Source organism: Terrapene carolina, unplaced genomic scaffold (genome assembly GCF_002925995.2).
Source record: "Terrapene carolina triunguis isolate 2854851 unplaced genomic scaffold, T_m_triunguis-2.0 Scaffold238, whole genome shotgun sequence".
Classification (NCBI taxonomy): domain Eukaryota; kingdom Metazoa; phylum Chordata; order Testudines; family Emydidae; genus Terrapene; species Terrapene triunguis.
The window spans coordinates 1,813,421-1,833,344 of NW_020664589.1; the positions used below are offsets into that span (position 1 = coordinate 1,813,421).

Sequence of the window (19,924 nt, forward strand, 5' to 3'; positions counted from 1 at the left end):
AGTCCACAACTAGGATCTGATCTAGGCCAGGTCTATGCCAGTCAGGGGAATGAAGAGGTGGGATCCCTGACTGATGTCGCTGTGCTGGCAAAACCCCCTAGAATAGACACAGTTATATGGGTAAAACTGCTGTTACCAGGATAGTTTCTTTCACTTGGGGTGTGTGGAAGGGGGTGAGGGAGGGAACTGAAATAAGCTATGCCAACAAAAGCACAGTTTGGCTGGTATGTGCTTTGTCCCCATAAGGAGTGCCTTACTGGTGCAGTATACTGCTATTCTATACCCCCAATTAAGGGCTCCTAATATAGACCTGGCCTTAGACCCACTACCAACCCTACTAAAGTGATTGGGAGGCTTTTCACCCACTACAATGGATCAGACCCCTAATGCAAAACTAACACATCTTTTCTTGGTCTCTCTCTGCAGCAGTTTATTTGTAAGGGAAGCCAGGAAAATGTCCTAATTTGATGGTCGATTCTTGTAAACATCCAATAAATTCCCAGGGCTGGATATGTATCTCCCTTTCCTCTTATCTACATTTGTCTGTTTATTTGCATGGCCAATTTCTTAGTACTGTATATTACTCCCCAACCTTGAGCAATTGGTGCGAAATCTCCAATCTCTATGTATTTCACAGAGAGACGTGTTTGCCACAGCTTTGCTTAATTCCTGCCTTCTGTAGGTGTTTGTTCACTGGGCTTGTTTTACGGGGATGAGTGCACAGTTTGGTACCACTCAACAACAGCGCTCTGTTTGTGTGTGTGTGTGTGTGGTTTGGGGATGACTGATAGGGGCAGAGCCTTCAGTGAGAACAATGAATCAGAACCTTGATCAAAGCAGTTATCTCTTATGAGTCAAATATTCTGGTAAAGGAAATGTCACCCTGCTGGAAATGAGTGCAGTCAGCGAAGACAAGTTGCACGGTGCTCAATGTCAGCGGCCATCTTCTGAAGGCTTTCACTGCAGACTCCCAGGGTGCCATCCCTTTGTTAAAGCTCTGCTTTGGCTAATAAACCCACGGCAGTTTAGATGATGCAACCCTGGGGTGGGGTGGGAAGGGAGAAGGTTCATTTTACACTGTTTGCAGCTGAGAATACAAGGTGATCCTCATCTTCTTGTTTAAGGGAAAGTGTCCCCTTTGGACCATGTTAATGATCAGCTTCCTGGACCTCCACTAAACCTGTGGGGCTTAACCCCAGCTCTGAACTCCCCCGGACTTTGAGGTATTTGAAATCCGGAGGCTCTACAGTTGTAACAGATGGGGAAACACTTTGTAGGCACTCTACAGGGTTAAAACTACCAGATACAACATGCTGAGGGGAAAACTCTCACGCACATGAGCTATTTTGCAAGTTGGTGCCTGCAACACAGTGTAATGAAAGCGAGAGGCAGGGTGGGGGCGAATATGCTGCTGTGACTTCCGTGGGTTGCACCAGCGTATTCATTTGGATCAAGGCAAATGGGGATGATTTATTTCTGCAGCAGCCACACCGTACAATAACAAACAAGAAAGAGGTCCCCATCCCAAGGTTCAACAGTGTTAAGGCACAAAGGGTCGGTACCGCGATGGACATGCTCATACACAAGCCAGGATGAGAGAAGGAAGTGAATGGGGTGGACTCATTGGATACAGAAGACAACACGAAATAGGTTTTAGAAGTCGCTTGAAGGACAAGGGGAATGGATCTGGTTGAACATTAATCTGGAGCTTAGCTAAGAACATGAGGTGTCACAAAAGGAAGTACAGTAGCCCGGAGTGAGTGAAGGAGGCAAAGGGAGTAGTTGCAATAGTAGATTGGCAGAGCATATGGGATGGGAGGGAGCATAGGAGGAGACAAAGGCAGAGTCCCAGAGACCTTTGGAGGTGAAGAGGAGAACCTAAGAAGAGAGGAAGGGAGGGTGGAGTTGGAAGAAGGACTGGGAGGGGGGACAGATCTCCACAGAGGGGCATTGCTTCCACACTAATGGAGAACCCCGGGGAATGAGATGCACGCTGGATAAAAAGGTAATGGTGAAGCTATGGAATTTGCACCCTCTTCCTGGGTAGGAGGGGCTGGCTTCCAGCAGCAGCTCTGCTGCTGTCTGTGAACTGCCAGCACTCATTGCCTGCTCTGAGCCAGTTTTTCTGTCTGAAGTTTTCTCCAATGGGAAACTCTTTTCATGTGACTGAAATGTCTGTCACATCTAACCCTGCGGATCCCGAGTCGGCTGTCGCTTTATATGCTACCAGCATTGATGGCGCGTTTAGTGGGTGTATGTCTCTTAACTCTGTGCTGTGGTTTGGTTATATCTCTGGTTTTCTTTTTTTCATTGTCCTCCCAGTTTGCCACCAAAGGGCAGGAATTGAGGGCGAGACCAGGAGGGATAGTGACATTCACCACCTGTCTTTTGACCTGGGGAGAAGAGTTTATTTCACCCTCGATCAAGGAAAATAGGATGGAGAGTGGGGTTTTTTGGGGTTTTTTTTTTTGAGGACAAGAATGTTCCTTATTTGGGCTGGCGTCAGGGTGATGTGATCTGGTGGAGAAGGGCTTGGTGTGTGTGTGTGTGTGTGAGAGAGAGAGAGAGAGAGAGTGTGTAAATAGCTGCTGTCACAATGGAGATATTACATGGTATTCCCTGCCGCAGCAGATCACTCATTTTCTTGAGATTGCACAAATACTCACCCCCCTAAGCGCTCAGTCTGAAAAATGCCACCGCTGCATGGGTCAAATTCACACACACCTCTTCTGTTGTGCCAAAGTATCAGAGCTTTACTCCTTTAACTGTGAGTTTCCTGTCCTTTGTGAGTTCCTGCTGCAATCATAACGATCTTTTAATGTAGTTTCTGTTGCATCAGTTTCCTGTTTGACTGCACTTTAGCTGATGACTATCATGGATTTATGTGACTGGATTAAACCTCAGTGACACCAAGGGATGCAAACAGAGTAATCGCATATCTGATTGTGGAACACCATTGATAGGCTTTGTGAGGGAGCCCTGCAGCTGCAACACAGGCTCGTGGGAACACAAGTAAGACAGGAGAAAAGGGTCGAGAAGTGAAGAGTAATTGTGGAGCAGCATCCGTGTGCTAACAGAGATGCAGATGAGCCCCATGCACATAGGGCAGTTACTGATGCAGGACAAGCCTCGGAACATTCAGATGCTCATTTTGGATAAGCCCCCCCAGTCTGGCTGCTGAGCTGAACGATACAAACCTCCTGCATCAGCAACATTTAACTCAAAATCTCACAAGCACCATGTCACGGTCCAGGGCAACTGCCCCTGTATCCAGCAAGAGCACCTACTTTTTGGCTTCTGGCTCCCAGCCATCAGCTCTCTCGGGCGGAGACCTCACCATGCTTCCTTCTGACTGGGCTGAACAGTTTCCCACCTACACTGTGAGTTCCCCAGCAAGTCAGACTGCCTAAGCAGGCCTGCTTTGCTTTCTCCTCAGAGGCTATAAACAGCATAATTGCCCCTAATTATAAGGTACCACACAGCTTTTCTAAGCAAGCCCATTTATTCTTAAGGTGAAAGCATTACAGAGAAAACATTATTAAAACACTAAAGGAACCTACACACATGCTGATAATCTTACCGGAGACCACCCTACCCTACCCCAGCAAGGCCTCTGGGGGTGGGGCAGTCCTTCAAACCCACCAAGCGGTTTTGCTGTAGTTACAAGTTCCTAACAGCATTAGCTCAGAACAAGCACCCCTATGAATCTGAGAGTCCCTCCTTTATGCTGTTGGGACCTTTGACCTTGGGACACTGGGAACAGATAAACAGCGGGTTGCTCTTCAGGGTGTAGCTTCAAGAGGTTGTGTCTGGAGATGGGGATTTGCATTTCCTCCCCCCCTCCCGGTATTTCCGCTCAACTAAAAATTCATTCATGTCTGGTACATTGTTTAAATGAATCCGTTGAAGCTCATAATACGTCCCAGGGTTTACACTGATCATGTGTCTCTCTTAGAAGCCAGAAGCCGAAAAGTAGGCGCTCTTGCTGGATACAGGGGCAGTTGCCCTGGACCGTGACATGGTGCTTGTGAGATTTTGAGTTAAATGTTGCTGATGCAGGAGGTTTGTATCGTTCAGATCAGCAGCCAGATGGGGGGGGGGCTTATCCAAAATGAGCATCTGAATGTTCCCTGCGGGTGCTGGGTGGAAGCCCTAGTCTGTCTGTCTCTTTTTCTTCACATTTGTAATGTTCCCATCACTGTATCATCATTTCTTATCTGAATTGGTTTTCTCTTTCTCACGCAGTAGTCCATTATGATGCACCTGCTCAGTGTCCAATATTTACAGTTCAGTGACTTGGCTGCTTCAAAGCATCAATAATGTATATTCTCACTGGCCCCCGATCCTTCTCCCATGGAAGAAAATGGCCAAGCTCCCCACTGGCTTCAACAGGCTCAGGAGAGGCCTATTTGTGGATTAATTGCCTACAAAATGTGCATGATCGTGTTTAATTAAAGGACAGCTTTTCCCATGAACAAAGAGGGCTGTTGCCTCATAGACGGGAGGTGTGGACGCCTGGCACCCATGCCTGAAGCAGCATACATATACATGGGGATGACATGGGGATGCTTTATTCATGAGGACTCTGGAGCTGACCCAAGAGTACTCCATTAATCATTTGGGCATAGTCCATCAGGAGCAGAGTCCACAGTGCTCCTAAGAGTTTGTAGGCAGCTGTGCTGCAAGGGCTTTTTGTGCAAGGTGATGTCATGTCTCTTCCTCCTTGCGGGCAAGATTGTGAGTCCATTGCTCAAGTCAAGTCATATATTACATCACAAGCAAATTAATGGGACTTTTCTTCAGTGTGAATAAGAGTATCACCATCTAGTCCACAGCAAGGAGAACAGTCTTTTTATGTGTTCACTTAGATTTAACTGGGTGTTTCTATGCAGTAAAAGAGGAAAGGGGAAGAACTGTGAATATAGAGTGTTGGATTTATGACTGCAGGAGACAGCGATCCGCATGAAGCCCGTTTCTTCACCATGGCCTGTGAAAGCCAAGCAGACGGAGCTGAGAAACAAAGTCCCATCTCCTACTGTGGGACCCATGCAGATGACAGCTCCCTTCACTGGGTGAAAGGTAAGCAAATAGCTCAAACTATTGATTGCAACAATGACCTTCTGAATCAGGTGGCACTGAACTAAGAGAAGCTACATTTTTTTTTAGGGCTGCTCATTTTCAATTGAAGAAATATAACCATTATAATACACCTCTACCCCGATATAACGCTGTCCTCGGGAGCCAAAAAATCTTACCGCGTTATAGGTGAAACCGCGTTATATCGAACTTGCTTTGATCTGCCGGATTGCGCAGCCTCGCCCCCCCGGAGCACTGCTTTACCGCGCTATATCTGAATTCGTGTTATATTGGGCCGCGTTATATCGGGGTAAAGGTGTAATTAAGCAAAAATAAAGAACACACCCCATGGCCAAGAATTACAAAAAAGTGGCTAGTAATTTTGGGTACCCCAAGTTTGGGGAGCCCAATGTGGTACACCTTAAAGAGGCCTGCTTCTCAGGAGTGCCCTGCTGAAAATTAGACCCCTTTAAGGCATCTCAGTTGGGGCACCCAAAGTCATAAATCGCTTGTGAAGATCTTAGCCTGGATTTGTAAAGTGACTGACAAAGCCTTGCTCTGTTTATGTTGCTTAACACAACACTCCTTTAGAAATGGACTAAAGTTCCGTGTCCATCTGATACAATAATAGCAATTCGCTCCGATAGCACATGTTTCATGCATAGCTCGCCAGGTGGTTGCCCTGTGCAGATTCAGCTGCAGGATCAGGGCCCAAGGTTTCAAAGTGACTTTAAAAGACATCAGTGGGAGCTGCAGGTGCTCAGCTCATCTGGAAATGAAGCCATGTAAACGTTTTAAAAAGGGTCCATTCATTTTGAGCGTCTCTGTTTCTGGTTTGCCCAGTTTAAGACATCTAGTAGCTAGTGCCTGATTTGCAGAGGTGCTGAGCACTCACAGCTCCCTTTGGCTTCAACTGAAGTTGCCCAGCACCTTTGAAAATCACTGGGGCTAAAACTGGGCACTCAAAATTATTAGCCTTTGTCCTGAGTAACTTGCCTAAGGTCACAGAGTGGGTTAGCGGCGGGGCTCGGAATAGAACCCAGGTTTGCCGACTCCTGCTCCTGCGCTACTAGACCAGACTGCTCGCTTTCTGATGATGTAGTTCATCTCAGCAAACACGTAGAACATGGTTTCATTCACGTACCCCACAGGTCTTGAAATATGCCTATTCCATGGATTTTAATCTGGATGGGCCACACCTTTGTGTGAGAAGGAATTTAGCTTCCTTGTTGTTACCCAACACAGGGGAATCCGCGGGTGGGGTAGAGCTGGTGCAGAGGGTGGGGCGAGGTGTGCCACGGGTAGGAGGGGGTGGGGTAGACTCTACAGTGCTCGGCCTTATCCTCTGCCAAGACAGCAGTGCCTTAAGCCTAGTTTCTCAAAGGTATTTAGGCACCTAGATACCATTGAAATCAATGGGAGTTAGGCTCCTAAATGCTTTCAAGGAGCTGGGCCTTAAAGCCATTTGTCACAGATCTTCACAGCTGTTTTGAGTGGGTGGAATCCATTGTCTTGTCACCCACTGGACTGGCACATGATCCCTTCCCAGGTCAGATCACTTCCTCTTTGGGCACACGTAGGATTTGGTCTCCTTACCTTTCAGCCCTTGGTCCCTCCAATATAGCCAGAAGGCTGCGCAGCTCTTCGGGTTGTGATTTTCTTAGAAACGATTGAGGAAGAATTCAGAGTCCGCCACATGCTGAGAGCTTCTCAGCGCAATCTGCCACTTCCTCAATTTGCAAGCCCACTTCAGCACTCATGAGGAAAACACACCACAGAGCAGTCCCTTATGATCACACCCAGCCTTCTCCTCCGATTCTTTTTGCAGAGTTTCACAATGGCCAGGTGCTCATGGTTCTCACTGCTAGCAATACCTGCTCTTCCACCTTCTTTGATATGGAGCTTTGTGCAGAGAAACTGAAGACCTTTGGAATTCAGGTTAGCTCCTCACCGGGAACCTGGCTACTTGATGGCTTACCGGGGTGATGGGTATTTTTATGCCTGTGTCACTTGCACCTGTTACAAGAAATCAGGGTCTACTTCATATCTGTCACTCAGAAGTATAGACGGCCTATAGGAAGAGGGCTATCACTTACACCTGGGCAATCCTACTGACTTCAGTCATCTTTCGTGTGCATCACAAGTCGATATCTAAATTATTCGGCCATCTAAGTGCTGCATCATGGAGGGTAGCAAGGTGTTGCACTCCTCTACCCCGTTTGACTGTCTGCATCGCTGCCCTGCAGTCACATTGGCTTAGCCCAATCATCACAACTTATTGCCTTCAGAGAGGTTGGGTGTGTATAAATTTCAGCTGTGTCTGAGAAAGTGATATTACAAAGTACAATGATAGTGCTTTGAGATCCTCTGGTGATAAGTGCTCTGTATAACTCAGGGCTTGTCTACATGCGGAGTTGAGTCATTTGAACTGGTGTGATTTTAAACCGGTGCATGTAAACAAGTCCTGCAGCTCGTAACAATCAATTTGCAGATACCTAGAAGATAATAAGGTGATATGTACCAGTCAGCACAGATTTGTAAAGAACAAATCGTGTCAAACCAATCTAATAGCTTTCTTTGACAGGGTAACAAGTCTTGAGGATGGTGGGGAAGTGGTGGTAAGGTTTTTGTTACTGTCTTGCATGATCTTCTCATAAACAAATTAGGGAAATGCAACCTAGATGGAGCTACTATAAGGTGGGTGCATAACTGGTTGGAAAACCATTCCCAGAGAGTAGTTATCAGTGGTTCACAGTCAAACTGGAAGGGCATAACGAGTGGGGTCCCACAGGGATCAGTTCTGGGTCTGGTTCTGTTTAATATCTTCAATATCTGTTCAATATTTAGACAATGGCATAGAGAGTACACTTATAAAGTTTGTGAATGATACCAAGCTGGGAGGGGTTGCAAGTGCTTTGGAGTGCAGGATTAAAATTCAAAATGATCTGGACAAACTGGAGAAATGGTCTGAAGTCAATAGGATGAAATTCCATAAGGACAAATGAAAAGTACTTCACTTAGGAAGGAACAATCAGTTGCACACATACAAAATGGGAAATGACTGCCTAGGAAGGAGTACTGTGGAAAGGGATCTGGGGTTCATAGTGGATCACAAGCTAAATATGAGTTAACAGTGTAACACTGTTGCAAAAAAAAGCAAACATAATTCTGGGATGTATTAATAGGAGTGTTGTAAGCAAGACACAAGAAGTAATTATTCCGTTCTACTCCACTCTGAGTAGGCCTCAGTGGAGTATTGTGCCCAGTTCTGGGTGCCACTTTTCAGGAAAGATGTGGACAAATTGGAGAAAGTCCAGAGAAGAGCAACAAAAATGATTAAAGGCCTAGAAAACATGACTTATGAGGGAAGATTGAAAAAATTGGGTTTATTTAGTCTGCAAAAGAGAAGACAGAGAGAGAGGGGGCATAATAACAGTTTTCAAGTACATAAAAAGTTGTTACAAGGAGGAGGGAGAAAAAATGTTCTCCTTAACCTCTGAGGCTAGGACAAGACGCAATAGGCTTAAACTGCAGCAAGGGCGGTTTAGACTGGACATTAGGAAAAACTTCCTAACTATCAGGATAGTTAAACACTGGAATAAATTGCCTAGGAAAGTTGTGGAATCTCCATCATGGGAGATTTTTAAGAGTAGGTTGGACAAACACCTGTCCGGGATGGTCTAGATAATACTTAGTCCTGCCATGAGTGCAGGGGACTGGACTAGATGACCTCTCGAGGTCCCTTCCAGTCCTACGATTCTATGATTCTCCAATCTGTTTCACTAAAAGACCTGATCTTAGCACTAAAAGATCCAATCTTGCTCCTACTGAAGTCAATGGTCAAACTCCCAGTGGCTCAAATGGGACCAAGTATGGGCCCGTTGTTAGTGGAGAGAGAGACTTGAGTAACATGCTTGCCAAGGGTCAGTGAGCAATTATACAAACCATTCATTGTGCTGAAGACAGAAAGGGATGGAGCAGAGCTGGAGGTGTCTGTGATGGACACAGCATGGCAAACTCTCACCTTTAGATATGATCTTGGTCTGACATGAGCTCCCATGATGCATCCTTTTGCAGTTTCATATCATATCATTCATACGCACACACACACACACACTCTCTTTAGTTAAATGGTGCAAACCCTTGTGTGGACTCTCTTATTTCAGTTTACGAGGGGCTTATTTCACTTTTGCTTAAACTTGTTCCTGACTGACTTCAGCTAAACCGAAATAAGTTTGATTTAAACCAATATAAGAATGTTCAGACAGCCTTTTGCACTGGTTTAACTAAATCGGTTTAAGATCCCATCAGTAAAATTTCTGCAACTGCTGCAACTCTGCAGGTAGGTGTATCCTTAGTTATACAGAAAGCATGAGGATCTCAAAGCACTTTACAAAGGTTGGTGGTATCATTTACAAATGGGGAAATTGAGGCACAAATAGGCTTTTTTTAGGCCAGATTTTTCTCTGTTATACCGATATAAATGAGCTCAGAATTTGGGCCAACGTTCCTTGTTTGGAGGCAGAGTCTGGGACACAGGCCAATCCCATTGAATCTCCAATCTCATAATCTAATCATGTGAAATGCTGACCTGGCTCTTGGCTATTGCCATTCAACTCTCTTTCTGATTGTTCTTAGAGATCTGCACGAAAAAGTGAGTGGGATTTGTTTGTTTTTTGATTTCTGAACAGATGACAATGGATCAGTGGAGGAATTTAATTCAAAATGCCATTCTGGAACCTGAAGTAAGAAGATACATGTTCTACAACTCCAGAGCTTTTGGGATAGCCATTGCTGTGGTAAGGATCACGGCCTCTCATTGAGGTTAATTGGTATGTGCCGTTACTGATGTACAATGAAAATTGCCTTGGGGATTTTCACAGGAGCCTAAGGGAGTTAGGTGCCATTTCAATGGGAGTTTGGAGACGGGATTGAATTTTCAAAGGCACAAATGGGAGTTAAGTGTCCTACCCCTATTGACTTTCAGTGGGAGTTGAGCACCTAACTCCCTGAGGCCCCATTGAAAATCCCATCTTGCAGAGATTGCTGTATAATAAGGCAGGTATGCACACTGCCAGCTTTTCAGGAGTCCCACCACAGGCTGCCAGTTAGCAAAGCTTTCGCTGTGGTGGCTTTAATGGGGATGGAACTCATTTACCGGAAGCATCTGCCTCAGCCCATCCTTCTCAGCTCTCAGACATCATCTGAAAACACTCTGGACCTCATTCTCATTTACCCTGAGGTCTTCTCACTTCTCTGGCAGGGCCGAGGAGTCTTAAAATGGGACTCAATTATATTTTCACCATCTTTCAGGCCCCTTTTCATGAACACATGAATAGTCAGAGGTATTTTTTAATGTCAGCCATTGTATTTTCGCTAATGCTGCAGTGTTTAGATTTTTAATATTTTTCTGTTTGGTATTATTGATCTAACCTGTCTAATTTATCTATCTATCCCATATAACATTGTACCACGCTGTATCATACCTATCTTTCAGTCCATCTCTAATCTATACGTTCCATCAGGCAACGTCCTGTCTTAAGATACCACTCCAAGGTATCCCCAAATGAATATGACTCATTGCCTTCATTAGTCCCTAGAGTGGTCCCTTCAGGCAGGTGCCACTGTACATCGTTTTTGCATTATTGTATTTTAACTGTCTTGGCTGTACCCATCGTGGTGTGGGAACTTTATAAACACAGTGACTATAATAAGTATTATTATCAATACACCCGGGGGAATCTGTTTCTTACTAAAAATGTAGGAACTTGGTTGAAATCCTAAGTATGAAACACCATCAAGAATTCATCTGCTGTCTTTGATGATCAGGAGCTCATTCAATCCCAACTCTCATTCTAGACCTCTCTCTCCCCCATGATTCTTATTAGAAGGACCTTTTGTCCATTACCTCTCAGAAAATCCCTGGTAGTTTATCTAATTTATGAGAAGGGAACTTTCTTGTTCTCTTGACCTTTCTTCTGCTTTCGCTATTTTTGTGAGTATTGTTTTCTGAGTCTCTCTGGGTCTTTTCAGATTTTCTACATCTCAATCTGGGCAAATATTTACTCCACCATGCAGCTGTATTCCTTTGGGTGCCACTGGGAAGTCAGCATTCTGGTGACGTTGGCTGCCATAGCAGTCACTATAGTTGTTATATTGATTATTGACCAACATCAAAGGAAGGTAAGGAGAAATTTTTCACGTGTTCAATTATGTATTTCTTTCCAAGCAAACAGTTAGGGAACAAGGTAATTGTCTAGAAGTATTTGAAGAGCATAATTGCCAAGAAGGGACAGAATATTTTAGAATGGGCACAGTATAATTAGAATAACCAATGGGGTGCAAAAATAAAGTTAGGCTGCATATCAGAAAAAATAAAAGTCCTAGGGCTTGATCCATAGCCCACTGAAGTCAATGAGAGTCTTTACATTGACTATGATGGACTTTGGATCAAGCGCCGAATGATGAGAGCTATAGACTTAATCTTCCAAAGAAAGTGGAAGCTCCATTGTCTGAGATATTGAAACCTAGACTGGAAGATATACAGGACTGTCTGAGATAATCCTGAACTGACTGGTGGGGGAAGGAACAGGTACAATGATTTTACAAGTCATTTCCCTCTCTAACTTCTGGGATTATATCACATTTTGTGGTGAGAACTCTGGTTGAATAGTCCTGGTATGTAAACTTCCTTCAATGGCAGCAGAGTTAGGCCAGAGTTGAGCGCCTCTGAAAAGACTACCTGAAATGGATAGTTTCTCTCTTTGCTTTGTTTTCAGGGACTTAGGACTTTGGGACCATCAGAGTCACTGACTCTTTAAAATTCCTGGTTACAGGCTGGCCTGGAAAGTCACCGTGGGACATGCTAACATCTTCTCTGTTATTTAACAGATACACGTGAATACTGATGTGAGGCTGGCAGCTGCCAATGAAGTCTTCATGAAGCACAACTTACTTCTGGGGGTTGCAGATGCCATGGACAGACACCAGAACATTCTACAGGTATCCTTTCTGGGTGAGACAATTTCCCCTCATTGCTGGTGCCTGCAGGTATGGAGGTATTTATCATCAGTCTTCTCATCAAAGAGGCTCTCCAGAGTTTTTTTTTATATCAGGGGCCTGACCCACTGAAGAGAATGACTCCAACTGAGTTCAATGGGCTTCTTTATTATTTGTTGAGTGCCAGTAGTGGGCTCAGGGCTGTACAAATATAAAGGAACATGTGGTCCCTGCCCCTAGAGCTTACACTCTATGTTGTGAAGACAAACTCATTAAGGCACCTAATACACCATTTTCACAAGTGCCTCCTGACTCTGCATGCCCTACTCAGACACTTTAAAGGGGCCTGATTTTAAGAGGATGAGTGCTCAGTGCTTTTAGAAAATTGGGCCTCTTTAAGACGTCTCAAATTGCCCCCTGCCCCCAACATAGAGGGACACCAAATTAGTAGGTCTAAAAATTTAGGCCCAGAGGACCAAACGAAAGTGAGTCTCAGACTTTTGTGGATTATCGCACAAGAGCTTGGAAGACGTGCAGTTGAAGAAGGGGGTTGAAGAAGGGGACAAGAAAACAAAGACTCCCCCCCCCCCAAGCATAAGAGGCAGCATGGGAGAAGGCACAATGATTAGAAATGGAAAGGAAACCAAGAGCTGAGAGGGGAGTAGGAAGAAATTAGGAGAGATGCAAGCAGGAGGGGAGTTATGCAAAGTCTTGAAGGTGAGGGTGACACACTTGAGAACTTGAACTAGATGTTTGGACAAACCTGGCTACACTTTTAACTAATCAAGATGGCTAATGGAATAGGCTCTGGCTCTGTGCATGTGTGCTGGGCTTGTCAGAGAGCAGAACTAGGCCCAAGGATGTATATTTTTGTCCGTCTTACTCCAGTGTTTGACTATATCTTTTCTCAGCTTTCATATTGCTTTGGAATTCCCTTGATCATGCAAAGCAAGACTATAGATGTGTACCCCCCGCAATCCCCAAAATTATGGAGCACCTCATTTTTCCCTCCTCAGGGACTCCGTGGCCACCACCCACAAGCATCAGTGGGTCCTAGTTTCTTAGTGACTGGGGCCTCAATCTGTCTGGGAGCACAAAACCAGCAACTTCCGGGTTATTAGGTCACAAGTACAGAAAATCAAGGACTACGTAAAAATAAACCACAGTCTATTCCCTGGACCAGACAGAGGTCATTTAAAAGAAGGGGAGGGGAACAGGTGAAGGTCTCAGAGAAAATAAATAAATAAGGCCCCAGCCCTCCCAGAACAACCACTAAAACCCCCAGACAAGAAATACCTCCACCATAGTCTCCCCACAGACCTGACCAGGGCAGTGGGGCTGGAGCTCAGGTTGTAGGGCTGGTATCCCTGTCTATGCATCCAACCACTCTCCTGTCCAGCTGGATAGCATCCTGGGCAGTAATGAGACCAGCCCAGTGTCGGCTCTTTGGGGCCAGAAGTTGGTCACCCCGGCATGCCAGTCCAGTTCCTAGGTGTGTCCCTCCAGCACAAGCAGATAGGCCGTCCCAATCTTTGCCTGTGGAAGCTGTGTCTTGTCTCCGAAGTCCCCAGACTGGCAGGCAGTGGGTACAGATAGATACGTTGCTAGCTCAAAAGATGGAGCATTGAGGAATTGTATTGGTGTCTGTCCTGTAAAATGCTCCTTCCTTAACATCCCCCACCATCATCAGCTTTGCTTTGTCCATTTCAACCTGGAGCAGTGTCGTCACTCCTTAGCAGGCTATATTACAGAACGGAAGAGAAACCACCAGGTAAACGATGCTTGGAGCAATCCGAGCTGACTGTGCTACATACAACCTCTAGGATTCGGAAGAAATGAGGGGTATAGTGCATGGGTCAGGTTCCCAAGTATACTCTGGTTGTCTTACCCCACTCTAGTTACACAAAACAGCCAGAAACATGGCTTCACCAGCCAGCTGAGCTGGGTTTGTGACTGCTTTGCATCACTGGAACAGCACAAAGTGTGGTGGCGAATTGAGCTCTGTGTGTTGATCTGAAAGTGAATCTAATAAAAATAAAAAGGATTGCCTGTTTGAATTTCCTTGTGATCAGGCCCTGTTGTAAATTTCTTCATCTAGGGCCAGATTGTTAGAAATGCGAGTCACAAATCAATTGTATGCATACGTGTCCAGTTCACATGTGCAACTGGGTGCCCGCGTTTCTCAAAATCTGTCCCTTGATAATGAAACGTAAAAATGTAATGAAAGAAAATGAACAAGAATCAGGGCCAGATTTTGATCCCTCACTCACACTGAGTAGTACCTAACTTCCTGAGCCGTGCGACTGAAATCAATGGGACAGCTCAAGGAGTAAGAGACGATTCTGTTTGACTAAGGTTATATAATCTAATCCCTTCGAAAACTGCTCTAGCTCTTTTCCTCTAGGATGTGCATGAATATGTAAATTCCACACTGGAGTGTCATTGCTGGTTATGAGCCCACGTCCCAGTGTGCGTTTCAAATCCCCACTCCTGTAATCCTCTGAAATCTGAAGAAGTCCCACTGGAGAAGCGACGGATGCAGCAATGGGCGGAATGTGACAAGCAAACTGAACAACCTAACAGGCATCCCACGTTTCAGACAAAAGCATTATTTTTTATTATTTGCTTAGGGCTGGTCTGTGAATGTCTTGAGGGTGCGCAGTTAGTCACACAAGTAACATAGCTGAAATGACTGGGTTTACTTGTGTGAGATACTGCTGACCAATGTGAGTAGGAGGTTTACAACCTGATCTGTAATCCTGGGTGCTGTACAAGACATAGACCTAGTCCCTCCTGCAGGGAGGTTAAATTCTATGCTAGACGCACAGCACGTGTTAGATGCACCACCTGATGAAATGCAGTTCCTAGCTCAAAGCAGTGTGGGTGGCTTTAACCTATTTTTAGGCTGGGCAGAATTTGGTGTTTATTTTTTAAAATAATTTTGACAGATAATATTGATGTTTATTTTTAAGCACTTTTTTGAGGTCTATTGATTTAAATGTTCTCATTTGCAGAAAATTATGGGGGCGGGTGCCAGACAATACAGTAGGCTGGAGTCAGACAATAATTATTTAAGGACAGGAGGTGTTGAGATACAAAAAGTTAAAGCTTTGATGACTGTTAAAACATTAATTGTCAACATCGTATGTCAAAACATAGGAAGTAAATATCCTTACATCAGACAGTAATTCTCCAGCAGCATTTTTTGTACTTTGCCTATTAGTAAATTTCTATTAATATGGATGGAAATAGTTTTTCATTGGTTTGTGTGTGTGTGTGTGTGTGTGTGTGTGTGTGTGTGTGTGTGTGTGTGTGTGTGTGTGCGTGCAGTGAAGTTGACGTTACTGACATTCACCGATAAAAATCGAATCTCCTGCCAAACGTACATCTTTTTCATGCCCTTCTTTCCTGGGTGGATAATTGTTGATAACTGTGCAGCACCAGACCTTATAAATTATACTTGCCAGCTACTCAGAGAGGAAAGGCAGAAAGACAATGCTGCCCACCTTTGGAGATCCCAAGACCTCTCCTTGTGTTTTTCAGTCAGCCCTGAGGCACAATCTGGACCAGTTCTGTGTCACTATGGAAACAGTGATCCAGTCGGGTCAGGGAAGAGGAGAGGAGAGTTCGTCTGAAGAGTCGCCTCTTCTACCCAGTGACAAGAAAAGGACTCTGGCATGCAGTGAACTGCTCCATCTCATTCCAGAGGGAGCTCCAGAGGTAACTTGGAGGCTAAGCAGCAAATGTTTTCTCTCTGATTTAGCAAGAAAGCTTCAATGGGATGGGTTTGATTTACTGTACAGAGCTATTGAGTGAATTTAGTGCTGGTGACAGCCCTGGAAACAGAAGCCCTCTAGCTATCTGTAGAACAGCTACAATATGAGCTGTGGCGAACCAGGCTTGCCACCACTCCATCCCTGCCAACTTGGCTCAGCCCTGACTCCCTGGTAGGATGAGGTTGTTCAGTCTCCATGGCCCACTTAGTCCTTGGCCCCTCAGCTGGGCCTGTCAGCTAATAACAAGGGTGGGGACTGTTCTGTGAGGTTGACACCAACACGCTGAATCATTTCACATAGGCCCCAACATGGCTCTTGGATGGTAATAATGTTCTGCCACTGTTGACCTGAGCTGTATTTGAAGCAGTGACCTAGCCATCACTGTGTTCCATTACCGTTCCTTTGAGCCATCTAGTAACCTCACTTATATTGCCGTTAAGGACAGAGGGCCTGATCCACATTTGCAGTAAGGCAGTGTAAAGGTGTGTACGCTGTAAAGTGAGTGTAACTTAGACCCCTTTACATAGCCAGAATGGTGTAAATGTAAACATGAATCAGGCCCAGATAAACTTAAGCTTATGAGTACAGCAGGATCCCCTTGCTTTATGGGGACTTTCCTCAGTATTTACGGGGACTTTCCTCAGTATTTCTATTCATCCCATTTTTCATACAAGAAATATAGCTACAAAAGGTCTTTGATGGCTTTTGCACTATCCGCTGTTGTAGGAGCATCTGTTTTGGGGCTGGATCAGGAATAGTAAGGAGAAATGCATTAAGAGTTATCATTTAATATCTAATACATCATCGATTGGGGGACAAGATGTCTCCTTGGCAGGAGATATTGGCACCAATATCTAAAAGGTCTTTTTCATCTTTGACTCCTATGATTGCCCCAAGACTCTATCACTTCATCTATCTATGGATGCTGACCCTAGAACTCTGTCACCATGGGCACTGTGTAGGTATTGATGTGTGGAGTGCCTCTGATGTTGATCTCATTCTTGTTCCAGGTGATGGCCCAGCAGCTGTTGGTGATCTTCAGTGGCTATTACATTAGACTCTTGATTAGTGGTCAGCTCCCTCAGGTCATCATGTTACGGCATGTGGAACACATGAATATTCCCTGCCTTTGCCAGTTCATAGAGACAAATGTGCTTGACACAGGACACTGTTGGTTCAAGGCCAGGTGACGTGAGGGGCCTGGAAAGAGTTGTTGCAATTAATACTGTTCAAATACAGTGGTTCATGGAAGAAGCCAGGGCATAGGGAAGTCCCGGAGAGAGATACAACTGCATCAGGGATTTGTTTTGACCAATGAGAGGACAGTAATGAGGTGGAGGACATGACTTAAGTTAAATATTCAAAATCCCATTCAGAGACAATAAAAGAGACAGATACCTAACTGCCCAACCGCCCTCTTGAACAGGAGCCAAATCTCATGTGAAGAAGTGAATTATGCTGCTTATGACTTCCTTACTTCTCATCAGGTCTGTTGGCCATCCAGTACAAATAGTTGCATTTATGTGTGTTTGTAATGAGCTATCAACTCATGCTGTGAACAGTGCAAGTAAGGATCATGCCTGGATGATGCACAGCATGTAAAGTTCAGATTGTTGAATGTTTAATGCAAGGAACATGGCAAGATCATGGCTAGTTAAGTTTCCTCTTTTATACCCCACTCATGTTCCTTTCATCATGCATGTGTGATCCTTGCATTTTTCCCAGCATAGGGAAATGACCTGGCTATTATCTTTATTTTCTTGCACAGACATGCTCTATTTTCTTTGGCTCTGGAGATCAGAGCATAACATCTCTCACGCCGGCAGAAACTCACAAACTCTTAGCATCCCATTTGTTCGGGACTTTTGTTGGTATTTGTTATTTTCTAGGCATGGACACTGCACTCAGCACTGTACAAAACACAGAAGATGTCACTACCTCTGACCTGGAGAATTGTTAACCTAGGAGCATGATCAGAAATGTCCCCCACACCTTTGACTATACCAGGAGTTAGGGGTGATGAACAACTTCCAGAAGGTGCTTTAAAAGACAGACAACATGAAACACACTACGAAATCTTAAGCAAAGTCCTTTATTGAGCATCTTTTCTACAGTTTTGGGACAGTATTTTTTTTTATGCTATCATTTGTAAATGACATGGAAAAGGAATTAGTTTTAAGCAGGAGACCAAAGTATCTGCTTGTTACTGGGTTAATTTAATAAATGGCAAGTGAACGAAGTGCTTAAATTATGCAAGTAATTGTGTCCTGGAGTAATAACCACGAATGGGCAATCAACATACAAGTCAGACATGGCTTGTGCTTTCCATATGAATCCATCTGACAACTGCAGACCCTATCATCTGGTTTCAGCAGGTAAACTTAAGGCTATAGTTCCATGGAGGAGTTGATCCAGTACAAATGGCAATGGGGATTTACATGACCTCACGACCATGACAGGCTGTATCTGTAAGATTGCAGTAGCTGCCTTAGGCACACAGATGTCCTAGTGACGATCAGGGTATATGGGGCTAGACAGACAGTTGTAATGATGTGCTCCTGCCCTGTTATTTCTAATTGTAAAGTCCCCTGAATAGCTTATTTCTGTCGATGAAACACATTCATTTGTAATTTGCCGCTCCATGGAGGCACTTAAAGATCTCATTTAAACCAAGCTCCACCTATTACATAGGAACATGGGAACTGCTAGACCACATCAGACTAGCGTGATCCAGCTCAGTATCTCGTCACCGACAGGGGTCCCTACCAGACGTTTTTGATGAAGGGGCAAGAAAATTCATAGGGAACAATTAAAAAGTAACCGGCTCCCAGGAGAAATTCCGTCCTTACTCTCCTCGTTGGTGTATGCCCTGAAATGTGCGGTTTATGTCCCCTATAACTTTTTGTTAAATGAAGTGTGGAGGTTCGCGCTCTCCATGTAAGTGTCCAATCCTTTTTTTGAAGCCTTTTTTTCTGCAGAGAAATCCTGGCTCCTCCGCAGTTTTTAACAATGACTTCAGCGAGCATTTCACCCCCGGCCTCAATAGTTTCTCGTGGCAGGAAGTTCTGCATTGTTCTGAGCGGGTCTTTGTCATGAAACTCTTGCAACAGACCAGCGTATGGTAACAAAATAGAAAATGTTACCTCTTGTTGTCTTGACAGGGCACTAAATTGGGAGTCAGGATATTTTGGGGCTAATACTGGGTGAGCAACTGACCTCAGGCAAGTCACTTCCTCTCTCTGTACCTGTCCTAGGGTGGCTGGCCCTTAAAGGAAGCAGGTTCAGACCAGAACTGGTGCTCCCAGTTTGGCTGATTAAGAGTCTGGGGCGGCACCAGAGGGAGAATCAGAGAGGTAGGAGGTCCTTGAAGGGAGCTGTAAGAGGTTCCCGGGGCAGCGGGTGGTTAAAGAACAGCAGAGGGGTTTATGGCTGACCTCCCCAAGCTGGAGAAGGCTGAAGGCAGTAGAGCAGCATAGGGACTTTCCTGCCGACTTCGAAGCCAGCGAGTTGAGGCTGCAGGGCTGAAGCCAGGGGAGCAGTGAAAGGGCTTCCTTGCCGGCCTGTCTGAGATGAGAGGTTAACAGAACTGGGGAGTGATGCTGTTCCCCTGGTGAGGAGGATGTCCCAGCAGAGAGGCTAGTGGTGGGAGTGGGGTTCCTGTTGGGAAGAAAAGGGGCTGCACTCCCGCTGGAAGGCCGTCCTAGCAGAAGGACTGGAGAGGACAGGTGAAGAGCCCAGGTGTGGTGGATGATGCCGGAATGTGGCACGAGCTATGCTGGTGAGCTAGATGTGATGGGATTTTAAAGACTATTTTCCTGGGATGGGGCATGAGGGAGTGATCAGTGGACTATGTTCTGGGACGTTTATTAGGGATTATTTGCACTATGTTTTTGTAATAAAGTGTCCCCTCTTCCCCCGGAGAGGGATTATTGAGGCAAGAGAACCTGTCGTAGAGCCTTTTTGAGAGGGGAATTGGGATGTAGCCCTGGTGCTGGAGCTCCCGGGTCCCAGGGGGCACCCAAGGATGAGGGGGAATCATTCACAGTACTGCTGAATCCCTCCCCTCCCAACCC

The 19,924-nt window shown here is 45.1% G+C and overlaps 1 protein-coding gene across 1 annotated transcript; it reads left to right on the forward strand.

Moving 5' to 3' along the window:
• The first annotated feature begins 4,702 nt into the window (after positions 1-4,702).
• TMEM268 (transmembrane protein 268) lies at positions 4,703-18,367 on the forward strand. Its single transcript, XM_024206059.1, has 8 exons — positions 4,703-5,079; positions 6,905-7,014; positions 9,768-9,875; positions 11,110-11,259; positions 11,968-12,078; positions 13,766-13,846; positions 15,619-15,795; positions 16,862-18,367. Exons 1-8 carry the CDS (start codon positions 4,938-4,940, stop codon positions 17,039-17,041), a joined length of 1,059 nt encoding a protein of 352 aa, XP_024061827.1. The 5' UTR covers positions 4,703-4,937; the 3' UTR covers positions 17,042-18,367.
• Positions 18,368-19,924: the final 1,557 nt, after the last annotated feature.

What these genes read in the sequence shown, in the direction of transcription:
- TMEM268 (XM_024206059.1), top strand. Translation starts at nt 4,938, where the DNA reads ATGACTGCAGGAGACAGCGATCCGCATGAAGCCCGTTTCTTCACCATG. An exon ending in TTGACCAACATCAAAGGAAG is followed by an intron (nt 11,260 to 11,967) that starts GTAAGGAGAAAT and finishes GTTATTTAACAG; the next exon opens with ATACACGTGAATACTGATGT. An exon ending in TTCCAGAGGGAGCTCCAGAG is followed by an intron (nt 15,796 to 16,861) that starts GTAACTTGGAGG and finishes TTCTTGTTCCAG; the next exon opens with GTGATGGCCCAGCAGCTGTT.